This window comes from Mauremys mutica, chromosome 1 (assembly GCF_020497125.1).
Source record: "Mauremys mutica isolate MM-2020 ecotype Southern chromosome 1, ASM2049712v1, whole genome shotgun sequence".
Taxonomy (NCBI): domain Eukaryota; kingdom Metazoa; phylum Chordata; order Testudines; family Geoemydidae; genus Mauremys; species Mauremys mutica.
Window position 1 is genome coordinate 227,594,935 of NC_059072.1, and position 12,252 is coordinate 227,607,186.

A 12,252-nucleotide genomic window follows, 5' to 3' on the forward strand; every position below is an offset into this window, starting at 1 on the left:
CAAGGCCTAAGTAGTACCCTGATCTACAAGTAGGTCCATCTGACATCAGTGGCACTACTTATGCTGTAAGGTACTACTCAACATCGGTTAAGCCCTAAACAGTTTCCTCATCATGTTTACTAATTCACAGTGGTTGAATTTACTTAATTACTAGAGCAGTGGTGAGTAAGCTGCGGCCCATGGGCCACACTCAGCCCATCAGAGTAATCCGCTGGCGGGCCACGAGACAGTGTTTATATTGACTGTTCACAGGCATGGCTGCCCATAGCTCCCAGTGGCCAGGAACAGCAAACCAGGGCCACTGGGAGCTGTGGGCAGCCGTGCCTGTGGATGATCAATGTAAACACTGTCTCACGGTGCTCCAGTGGATTATCCCGATGGGCCGCATGCAGCCCACAGGCCACAGGTTGCCCACCACTGTACTAGAGCATGGAAAATATTTATTGCAAAATCCAAAACCACATATATTCCTCTCATTTGGGATTTCCTGAACTGCTTGAAATGCAACCCAGAGTCTCTCAAAGGTTCCCAAACCTGGGCCTAATCTCATGAGTAGGGTCCTACCAAATTCACGGTTCATTTTGGTCAATTTCACAGTCATAGGATTTTTAAAATCATAAATTTCATGATTTCAGCTATTTAAACCTGAAATTTCACAGTGTTGTAATTGTAGGGGTCCTGACCCAAAAAGGATTTGTGTGTGGGTGTCACAAGGTTATTGTAGGGAGGGTTGCGGTGCTGCTACCCTTACTTCTGTGCTGCTGCTAGCGACGGTGCTGCCTTCAGAGCTGGGCATCTGGAGAGCGGCAGCTGCTGGCCAGGAGCCCAGCTCTGAAGGCAGAGCCACCGCCAGCAGAAGCACAGAAGTAATTGCATGGTATTGCTACCCTTTCTTCTGCACTGCTGCTAATGGGGCGCTGACTTCAGAGCTGGGTGCCCGGCCAACAGCCGTCACTTTCTGGCCGCCCAGATCTGAAGGCAGTGCAGAAATCGTGACCCCCCGCCCAAAGATAAATTTGTGACCCCTCTACAACTCCCTTTTTGGGTCAGGACCCCCAAATTGAGAAAAACTGGTCTCCCCCATGAAATCTGTATAGTATAGGGTAAAAGCATACAAAAAACCAGATTACACGGGAGGAGATCATATGTGTTTTTCACGGCCATGAATTTGGTAGGGCCCTAGTCATGAGATCCCAGAACAATCTATGGTTTCACATTTAAACCAGGCAAACTAGTTTCTACAGCTGTGAATGCTGAGTTAATATAACTCACTAACTAAAATTCAGAGGACACACACTCGCATAGACTGAAACAGAAAGAAACCAAGCCATGAACTGCTGAACATCCAATGTCTACCCTTGGAGGCAGGCAGGCACCTCCTACTGAACTCAGTGGGCACTGGGCGGTTTTGGTCTGATTATACCCCAACCATTACATTATATTTTTACATTTTCAATACAAATTTACCACCAAGTTTTGCTGGTTTCATTCTCTCTTTGTCTTTGATTCCCCCCCCACCCCAACAAGGTGCACCATTAACTCAGCATTCACTGCTCCAAGGGTCAAATTCTGCTCTCATTTGCACCAGTTTGCTTTAAGAGGTTTGTAACTGTACAGCTCGATCTGTATCACAGTTATTTCAATGGGAATTGGATTTTGCCATATGTTAAAGCAGGATTTGCAATCTGCAGTGTCTGTGGCACATTATCTTCCTATTCTGAGAATAATGGATTCCATGGTGCCCTAACCACTAGGCAGTGGAAAATACAGAAGGCCTGATTCTCCACCAGTTTTATAATTTCAGTGGAGATACAGGTATAAAGCTGCTGTAATGGGTTTGAGACCAGGCCCTGAGTTTTTAATGGCATTCACTGTACACCCCCATATTACAATACATCCCCACGAAAAACTTCTGTGCTTCATTTGACATTTGTTGTTCATCTTTAATCAAACACAACTAAAATTCTGGATTACACATTTAATAATGTAACGCCCCATTATTTTGCACCCCGGAGAGAAGAGCAGAGTAGTCAGTAACTCTCAAAGTGCTGTGCTTTTTCTTCTGCAATATGGCAAAATGCGCACACTCAAACTGTAAACATCTTCTAACTCACATTTATTCAAATGTTACTGCTTTCACATTGATAGTGTACAAGCTACTACTCATTTCAGATGGGGCCAGCACACCCCAGTAAACACTGTGAAAATCTTTTTCCACTATGAATACTGTATTCAAAACATTTATAAATATTTGACAGCTCTAGGAAATGATCTACACTTAACTTTTTTTAAAAGGGTCTCTGTCATTTAGATAAGTTTACTTCAGCCAAAAAACAAGACAGGAAAAAAAACCCCATGAAGCTGTTTCTGCAAACAATGGGACAAATTTTGAATCCCTTACACAGTTTTTATGTGACCGTGGTTGGAGTCTGCCTGAGTCAGAACTGAGGCAAAACCATGGACCTCAAGCCAATGAAGGCCTGGTCTTATAGGGTCTGAGTGCACTCAACTCTCATTAAATCGGTGGGCAATAAAGGCGTTCAGCACATCTCATGAGGCGTTCACTATGACAGTGTCAGGCCCTAAGTACCTGGAAGTTCTTGTATGCAGTTGATTTCTCTATGCACGTATGCTACTCATTATCCCTGCAAAGCAGAGCAGGCAGCCATGCTAACTACACTGCGCAACAGTTTCCAAAGCTGACCCCTGCCATGTACCCTATACACAGCCTTCATTACAGATGTGGTTGCCGTTGATGAGGCTGAACGTGGCCACTGAATGGTTGGTGCTCTTGAGGGAGGTCATTCGGGTGGTGCTTCTGCCCATGCTTTGGGACCTGATGAGGAGACGGGTTCTGCAGCACAACAGCTGATTGTTGAACTGTTTCCTAAAACTTTTGCTGAGCAAGTAGAGTGCAAAAGGGTTTACGCAAGAGTTAGCAAAGGCCAGGATTCGCGCACAGATGCTGGTGATGAAGTGCAACACTGAGGTGTCTACCTCTGAATAATGGTAGGACCGGTATAAATAGATGATGTGATTAGGAAGCCAGCAGAAAGCAAAGAGGCATACAAACACCAGCACTGTCTTGGCCAGACGCTTCCGTGAATCGATCTGAAAAGAACCAAGAGAAAAGTAGATTAGCAAATGTTCCTCACTTTGGCAAAAGCTGGTGAAATTGGAAGCTAATTACTTTTCCTGTCACAAGGGAGTGGATGGGGAAGGGGGAATGAGACAGTGAATGCAGAGGAGTCTGGACTGGAGAGAACTTTAGCACTGAGTGAGTCAGCTGCCCAAAGAGTAAAAAACCAAACAACTAAATTATCTCTTCTATCCTAAAGATAAAACTCAGGTCAACTAATGCTCAGTGACTAACCCCAGCATGGTCTATAGAAATCCAAAAATCAGCAACTTATTAGCCATGGTAGGGGCTACCTAGCATAGTGCACAGAGCGCAAATATGTTACTGCCTGGGGCCATGTGGTATACATACACTTATATAATGCCGGCAGGCGGGATCATTGTTTCTCCTTCATGGAGTCTTCTTCCCCAGCTCCTGTAGCCTTCCTTTCTCCTCCCTCAGGCTTTTTGTATATTTCCTTATTTAAACCCCTCCTAGTCACCTGGGTTTCTTTGTTCTATGCTTGGTAACTCTTCTCCAGAAAAACCCTTCCTCAGAGAAGATGGATAAAAATGGCTTTCCCCTAAGTTGCAGTCACTCTTTAGCTTAACTTTTTTATGCTCAAACAACCATCATTAATGTTAAGTATTCCCCATTGTCCTTCATCTAATGAGTACCAGCTGCATGTTCTGTCAGCATTGATGGATCCACATACATATAGGCTTTCCAGGACACAGAAATGTCATGATACAATTTAATAATACCATCCACCATTCTTAAATTGCATAGATAGAACCCACAACTTGTCACAGGGCCCATCGCAGAAATGACTGTTCCAATCTTCCAGCTCAGACCATGATGGGAGAAGGCTGACATGCAATGAAAGGACAAACACCCTGAGGCCTGGCCTACACTAGGAAAAGCTGTATTTTTACCACATAATAGTTAACGTGTTACACAGACAGGGCAAGCTGCGGTTTTACATTGATTTAGAGGGTGAAGGTGAACCTTAAGGGGAAATCCTGAGGGGGAGCCTAGGGTTCACCTCGAGCAGCTAAATCGAAGTAAAGCTACAACCTGCCCAGTCTGCACTACGGTGATGCAGTGTGTTCTCCCGCTCTCTCTCATTCTACAAACATATCTATCTTCCTAGAGTAGACAAGACCTTAGAGGGACCCACCATCCAAAAGAGGAAGACACAGCTGCTCCACCCAGGGAACCTCTAGACAGTCTTACATCATGGGAGATGCAATGCCTCTTGGAACTTGCTAGCACAGACAGTGCACTACCACTTGCCTTAAGAGGCTGCTGTGTGCATGCTGCTTTGTGGCCATGCCCTACCTCCTCTCCACCCTTCTTAGAGTGGCTCTTGCCGCTAGCTCCACTTGCTCTGCATGTAAGTCTTGAAGTTGTGAACACCACTTGTGGCCACCCCGCTCTTCCATATTCGTGCAGCAGCTGGGCACATGCAGGCCCTTGCAGAGTAATGGGCTCGGTTCTGATTGCTTCAGCTCAGAAGGGTGAGAGCTCAAACTTGGGTATGCCTACATAGCAAAAGCTGTGCATGGGCTCACTTACCCATGCCTGACTCCAGCTGGCATAGGCAACAATATCAATGAAGACAGCACAGCATGGTAGGGTGACCAGATGTCCTGATTTTATAGGGACAGTCCTGATTTTGTTTTTTTTCTTATATAAGCACCTATTACCTCCCACCCCCGTCCCGATTTTTTACACTTGCTATCTTGTCACCCTACAGCATGGGCTAGCAAGTTGGTTACACTACCTGCTCTTAAATTGTTGCTGTGGTTTCTTCACTGCTTTTGTTACCTGCTAGCTTGGATAGACCAATGGTCCTCAATCTTTCTAGACTACTGTACCTTTTTCAGGAGTCTGATTTGTCTTGTGTACCCCCAAGTTTCACCTCACTTAAAAACTACTTGCTTACAAAATCAGACATAAAAATACAAAAGTATCACAGCACACTATTACTGAAAAATTGTTTACTTTCTCATTTTGCCATATAATTCTAAAATAAATCAATTAGAATATATTGTAATTACATTTCAGTGTATAGCATACAGAGCAGTATAAGCAAGTCATTGTCTGTATGAAATTTTAGTTTGTACTGACTTCACCGGTGCTTTTTATGTAGCCTGTTGTAAAACTAGACAAATATCTTGATGTACCACCTGGAAGACCAATGCGTACCCGCAAGGGCAGGGGAGGGCAAACTTTTTGGCCCTAGGGCCACATCTGGGTGGGGAAATTGTACGCAGGGCCATGAATGTAGGGCTGGGGCAGGGGGTTGGGGTGCGGAAGGGAGTGCAGGTTGTGGGGGAGGAGGGTGTGATGTGCAGGAAGGGGCTCAGGGCAAGGGGTTGGGGTGCAGGAGGGGTGCGGGTTGCAGGAGAGGGCTCAGGGCAGGGAGTTGGGGTGCAGGAGGGGTGCAGAGTACAGGGTGTGGCAGGGGCTCAGAGCAGGGGGTTGGGGTGCAGGAGGGGGTGCAGAGTATGGGAGGTGGTTCAAGGCAGAGGGTTGGGGTGCAGGAGGGGTGCAGCAGGGGGCTCAGGGCATGGAGTTGGGGTGCAGGAGGGGTGCAGAGTATGGGAGGTGGTTCAAGGCAGGGGGTCGCGGTGCTGGAGGGATGCAGCAGGGGGCTCAGGGCAGGGGGTTGGGGTTGTCATAGGTCTCACCCCCACTTGGAACTGTTGGGTTCCAATGTGGGGACCCGCATGTATCCCCCCACCCTAAAATCCTAGGGTAGGTCCCCTTTTTGCTGCCACCACCCGGTCGAATACGTGGCCGGGACACCCCTGTTTTCCCCCCCTCCTCTTTCCAAAGACGTTCCCTGGGGAAACACAGATCAACTCACAGAGAGAGAAACCTCCCCCCTCCCCTCTCTGCCCGGAGATAAGCTTGTCTCACCACCGAGAGAGAGTTTCTTAGCCCCCTCCCCCTGTATCCACAGTAGAGGGATTTAATCAAATCTTTATAGAAAGAATTTATTAAAAGAAAAACAAGAAAATACAGAATCTCTATGAGTCCAAGCTGGACACTCATAGGGTATAACCTTGCTAAGTTCTGGAGAGAATCCTCTCTCCTTCTCAGTACAAACAATACAGGCAGAATTAAGAATAATCAATAACAAACACACAGAATTGCAAACATAGGATTATTAGATGAGAACACAAAGTATCTTTCTAATACTCACTATCTTGACTAGAAGAAATTAGTTCAGAAAGTGGAAACTTGTAGGAGACTTGATTAAAACATCTGGACCCTTGTACCTCCAAACGGCTAAGAACAACACACACAGAAACAGAGAGAAAAAGTTCCCTCCTAGGAATTTTAAATTCTCTTCCCTGATTGGTCCTCAGGTCAGGTGTTCACCAGGTACTATGTGTTAACCCTTTACAGGTGGAAACTTAACCCTTAACTAACTATTCATGACAGGGGTGTGGGGTGGAGGGTGCAGGGTGAAGGAGGAGTTCAGGGTGCGGGCTCTGGCCCGGTGCCGCTCACCTCAAGCAGCTCCATGGTGGCAATGGTGCGCAGTGGGGCTAAGGCAGGCTCCCTGCCTGCCCTGGCCCTGCACCACTCCTGGAAGTAGCCAGTATGTCCAGCATTGGCTCCTGGGGGTGGGGTGTGGCAGGCGCTCTGCCGTGCACTGCCCTTGCCTGCAGGTACCACCACCAAAGCTCCCATTGGCTGTGGTTCCCCGTTTCCAGCCAATGGGAGCTGCAGGGGGCGGTGCCTGCAGGAGAGGGCAGCAAATGGAGCCCTCTGCTCCCCCCACCCTGCACAGGGACGTGGTGCTGGCCACTTCCAGGAGCGGCGCAGGGCCAGGGCAGGCAGGGAACCTGCCTTAGCCCCGCTGCGCCACGGGGCTGGTAATCCGATGGGCTGGATTGAAAGCCCTGACGGGCCAGATGTGGCCTGCGGGCTGTAGTTTGCCCTTCCCTGCCCAAGGGTATACATACCCCTGGTTGAGAAACACTGGTATAGACTAGCCCGTGCACAGCTTTTGCTAAGTAGTCATATTCAGAATCCCAGCTCTCATCCTCATAAAATTGAAGGAGAGTTAGATGGGTCTCATTTGAGGTATAAATGTTTATAAAGTGTATCAAAGTATGATCAGCCACTGCTTTTCACACCCCTTATGTATAGCACTGAACAATCATTATGTACTGTTTCCACTGCTTGAGGCAAGATTTGAGACTTTTTGTGCTCTGATCCAATGTGGCAAATGCTATATTCTCATTACTCACATGGAAGATTTGAGTCAGATAGTCAAATCCCAAAGCACTATAAGTAAATTGAGAATTAAGCTGGTCACAAAAAGCAGATCTTGTCCCATGATAGAAGCAAGCACGAAGCAGGCAACAGAACATTGGCATAGCACGTCATGACTTTATTTTGTGTTCCTTTAATTGCATAAGCTGAAAATTAGCTATTGAATTCAGAAAAGATTGACATGTACCAGATGACAGTCAAATGTCCCCAAAGATCTAACTGTAAATTAAACCCTGTGGGATAAGTCTCGCCATGAGTGAACTGTACATATATATTTTTAATGTATCTTTAATTTGATACTGAAGCTATTGTGGCCCACATCTGCACTATGAAGAAAGGAAACAATGCAATAAAGAAATCAATATCACTTATCTAAGACAGAGACCTATCACTATTGAATGCACTGCAGGAGTGAAATCATAGAATGACTGTGCTGGAGCAGACTTACTTTTTGCTATCTTTATAATGCTGTATACCAACCTTTAGGGAAAGGACAGATGAGAAGTGACTCCTTATACTTCTAGTGCACTTTAGTGGGTAATCAAATCAGTTATCAAACAGGCAGAAAGGTGGGAGTGGTGGGAGAGAGACTTATAAACATTCAAAAGTAATGTAAGATAAGTCTTTTTTAATATGCTGAAAGCACATCTTTCCACCCATGTGGTGCTACCTGAGACGTAGTGATGGGAACATTTCTAAAGGTTCAAGAAATTCAGTTCAGATATGTTACTGACAGAGGGTAAAGTCATTGTTTGTACAACTGACCGCACTCAGGCTAACAGCAAACTTAGAACCTAAAACATAAAAGCATGGGCCTCTACTGATTGAGCTAAAGTAGCAAGGGCTTGCCTACATGAGAAAGTTGCACCAGCTCAATTTAAGATGAGGATTTAAACTGATTTATTGAAACTGGTGCAAAACTCTGTACTGACACTAATTTCAGGTAAATCATAGCTTATGTTAGTTTACTTGAAATCAAGTAGGAATCAGTTTAAGGGAGACTGAAATAATCCACATGTAAACTGAAATAGGAAAGTCCACACAGGGGGTTGTACTAATTTTAAACAGTTTAAAAGCAATTCAAGTTAAAGAAGTGTAACTTTCTCATTGAGACAAGATCTAAGGGTAGCAGAATACTGGAGCAAGAAGGGTATTTCCAGCTCGAGAAGACATACCTGTGCTAGCTCTGATTGTTCTCGGGGCAGCTAGCCCAGCTCACTGTTTGTGCCCCCATAGATACTGTTATTTTTAGTACTCTATCTTGATCAAAGCTATGAAGGGTATGTCTACCTGAGCTGGAAATTAGGCCATCTCCAGTATAAACATACCTTAAGTGGATATCTTAGTTGGAAGCAGTAGAGGATTCACACATTTCCAGTCACTAAAAGGAAACAGAGATCCACACTCTCCCAGTGTAAGTTTCTCTATCCGTGGTACAAACTTCATGTCATTCCAGTGTACTTTCAAATAAAAATAAATTCATACCTGTTTCTGAACATGTATGTTTCCTTCCACAGGTATGTTGTAAGCACTCCGGATCAAATTTTTAGCAATGAAATAGTAATACACTGAAATGACCGATAGAGGAATGATGTAAAAGATCAGAAATGATGCCATTGAATGAATTTTTGGATGTAGCCCATCAGAATGTGGGTAAGGGGCACAGCTGATGAATGTTCTGTTAGTGTCTCTGTCATAGAAAGGGTGCAAGTCAGAAAACACAACTTCAGGAATGGCAAGCAGCATGGATAAAATCCAGATCATTGCAGCTTTCATACAAATCTTCATCAGCGCATGGGGGGCTTGGATATCCATTGGCCTCACTATCGCTTTATACCTAAGAGCAAAGAGAAAGAACTGTTACTAACTATGACGTTGAACAATAGTCATACTGGGTCAAATTTATCTTTGTCCAATCTTTCACTGATTTCCCTTTTCATTTTGGAAAATCCCAACAACAGTTTTCAACCGGTGCTGATTGAAATTTTTAACATTTCTGAAATTTTGCAATCAGCTCAATTGTCACCTGTTAATTCAATTTCAGGTGTATTGATTTTGAACATTTACAGAGATATTCTCAAATCCATGTATGGGTACAAATGGCATTAAGAGGAAGTAAAAGAAATGAGTGTACTTTTAAAGCATAAACACCATGATGCCACTACTACAAGTATAAAACTTCATTCAGTATTGTTCAAGGAAACTAGACCAGATATTGCTTAAAGCCTTTGTAAAAGCTGGTGGTGACTTCTTTTGGAGTTGAGGGTACACAGCACTTCTGAAACTCAGACCTTGTGTTTTCAAAATTGTAACAGACATTCTACCTATTTTAATTACTTATGTGTGGTCTAGGACACAATTTCCATTTGTCCATAATTAATTGTATCCAGATTAAACAGCATGTGGTGATTTATAGAAGACAAGTTATGAAGAAAGAAATTGTATGCTACATTATGTAAATATGCATAACAGATTTTGTGTTTCTGTACACTTTTTCCTTCCAGAATTTCAAACTTTTTTAAAAGTTTGAATTTCCAGTTCAGCACACAAACAAAATATATTTGAAGCTCATATGTAGAATGAAAAACCCATATAACAAAATAGCCACATATAAAAAGAACTCCAGACTTTAATAGGTGCATTTAAAAATTCACAGTTCATAAATATATTTAAAGTATAAATTAGAAGTAAGAGATGGCATTTAGGAAATAATATCTATAGGTTTTATACAACATTATTCTATTAATCAGACTCACGATAATGGAATTTATATCCCATTCTATACTTAAAACCTAGATATTTTTATTTGCCCAATCCCCTTTTAAAAGATTATATGGACAATGAATCCTTATGGAGTTAGGGGATAAGTGGTCATCATAGAATAAAACATAAATGGTGACTCACTTTCTCATAACTGTTCTTCGAGGTGTGTTGTATATGTCCATTACACTTCAGGTGTCTGTGTATCACATGCACCGGTGCTGGAGAGTTTTCCTTAGTGGTACCCATATGGGTGGCTCTGCCCACTGCTGGGCTCCTCATACTCTGAAGCAAGAATATAAAGGGTGGAGTTTCCCCCGCCCCCTTCAGTTCCTTCACACTGGAACCGATAGTAGGCTCTGATGCATCAGGAAAGGAGGGTGGGTCGTGTAATGGACACATGCCTACAAACATCCTGAAGAACAACAATTATGAGAAGATGAGTAACCATTTTTTTCTTCAAGTGCTTGCATATGCCTGTTATACTTTAGGTGACTCCCAAGATATTACCCCAAGAGTCAGGGCAGGGAGTCTCATCAGAAGAGGGACTGCTTCCCAACATTGGCATGCTCCTATGATGCAGCATACAGTGTTTGGTGAGTGTATGAATCGAAGACCATGTCGCTGCTCTACAGATGCCCATAACTGGGATTGTGCCACAAATGCTGCTGAGTTCCAATGAGCTCTTGTCGAGTACACTGTGCATTTCTCAGGAGGCATTGCTTCACTATAGCACATTGTAATGCAGCTGGTGATCCATTTTGAGTGTCTGAGTTGTAATGGAGTGGTCTCTCATATATTCAGTAAAAGAGGCAAAGCTGGGGAGAGACACCAAAAGGCTTTGTTCTATCTAGGTAAAAAGCCAAGGTTTGATGAATGTCCAAAGTATGGAGCCTCTGCTTGTCTTTATGTGGTTCAGGAAGGAAACTGGCACGTGAATAAACCTATTCAAATGGAAATTGGCCACCTCTTTGAGAGGAACCTGGGATATATTCTCAGCTGAACCTTGTCTTTGTAGAAGACTGTGGAGGGTGGATCTGTAACCAATGCATTCTGTTCTCTCCTCCTTGTGATGGAGGTAATGGCCTCTAAGAAGGCTACCTGTGCTGACAGATTCTAAATGAGCATGATGCTAAAGGCTCACAAGGAGGGTCAATAAGCACAGGCAACAGCAGATTTAAATCCCAAGAAGGTGCTGGGTCTCTACAATCTATCAAGACCCTAAAGGAACCTGGTAGGGATTGGGCAAGTGAAAACAGTCTAATCATCTGTGCAAGAGTGAAATGCCAAGATAGCTGACAGATGCGCCCTGATGGAGCTAAGGGCTAGATCTGACTCCTAAAGTTACACAAAATGGTCCAGAATTATGGGAGGTGGCCCAGATGGAAATACATTTCCATTTACTCAAGTAAGTAGCTCTTGTGGATGGCTTTCTGCTGTTAAGGAGCACTTTATGACCTGCTACTGAGCAATGTGACTCCTCTATATTCAGCCACTGATGAACCATGCCATAACGTGTAACACCTGGCCGTGATTCTGTGTCAGGAGATCTCTGGCTATTGGTAACAATAAAGGGTCATGAGTGGACAATTTGCAGAACTCTGTCTACCACATCTGTCTCAGCCAGGCTGGAGCTATAAGGATCATCTTGCCCTGATCGTGCTTGAGTTTGAGAATCAGGGAGCTTTTTGTTCCATGGAAATAGGAAAGTGTCTGACATTGACACTGAGGTGTGTCCAGCCCTGGAACAGAAGTGGGGATACTTTCTGTTCTGTCAAGTTGCAACCAGATCTACAGATGGGAAACCCCCTACACTGAATACCATGCTAGAACATTTGTGTTGAGGGACCATTCATTGTCCAAACTGAAGGACCTGCTCAGACAATCCACCAGGCTATTTTGAACCCCTGGCAGTGTGTTGCCTAGAGACTGACCAAGCTCTGAATGCACCAGTTCCCCAACTTGGCTGCCTCCAGACAAGGCTGTCTGATTGTGGTAGTGGTGTTCAGCACCTGGATAGTTTTGCCCCAAATGTGAGGCAGGAACTGCTGAATGTACAGAATATTGTGCTCAATTTG

The 12,252-nt window shown here is 44.2% G+C and overlaps 1 protein-coding gene across 1 annotated transcript in view; it reads right to left on the reverse strand.

Moving 5' to 3' along the window:
• Positions 1 to 2,401: 2,401 nt before the first annotated feature.
• GRPR (gastrin releasing peptide receptor) overlaps positions 2,402 to 12,252 on the reverse strand; it is a 36,113-nt gene continuing 26,262 nt past the window's right edge. Inside the window, exons 2-3 of the mRNA XM_045001951.1 lie at positions 8,900 to 9,251; positions 2,402 to 3,111 (exon numbers count right to left, since the gene is read on the reverse strand). Of these exons, the coding sequence (XP_044857886.1) occupies positions 2,719 to 3,111; positions 8,900 to 9,251 (745 nt within the window). The 3' untranslated portion in view covers positions 2,402 to 2,718. The remainder of the gene's footprint in view (positions 3,112 to 8,899; positions 9,252 to 12,252) is intronic.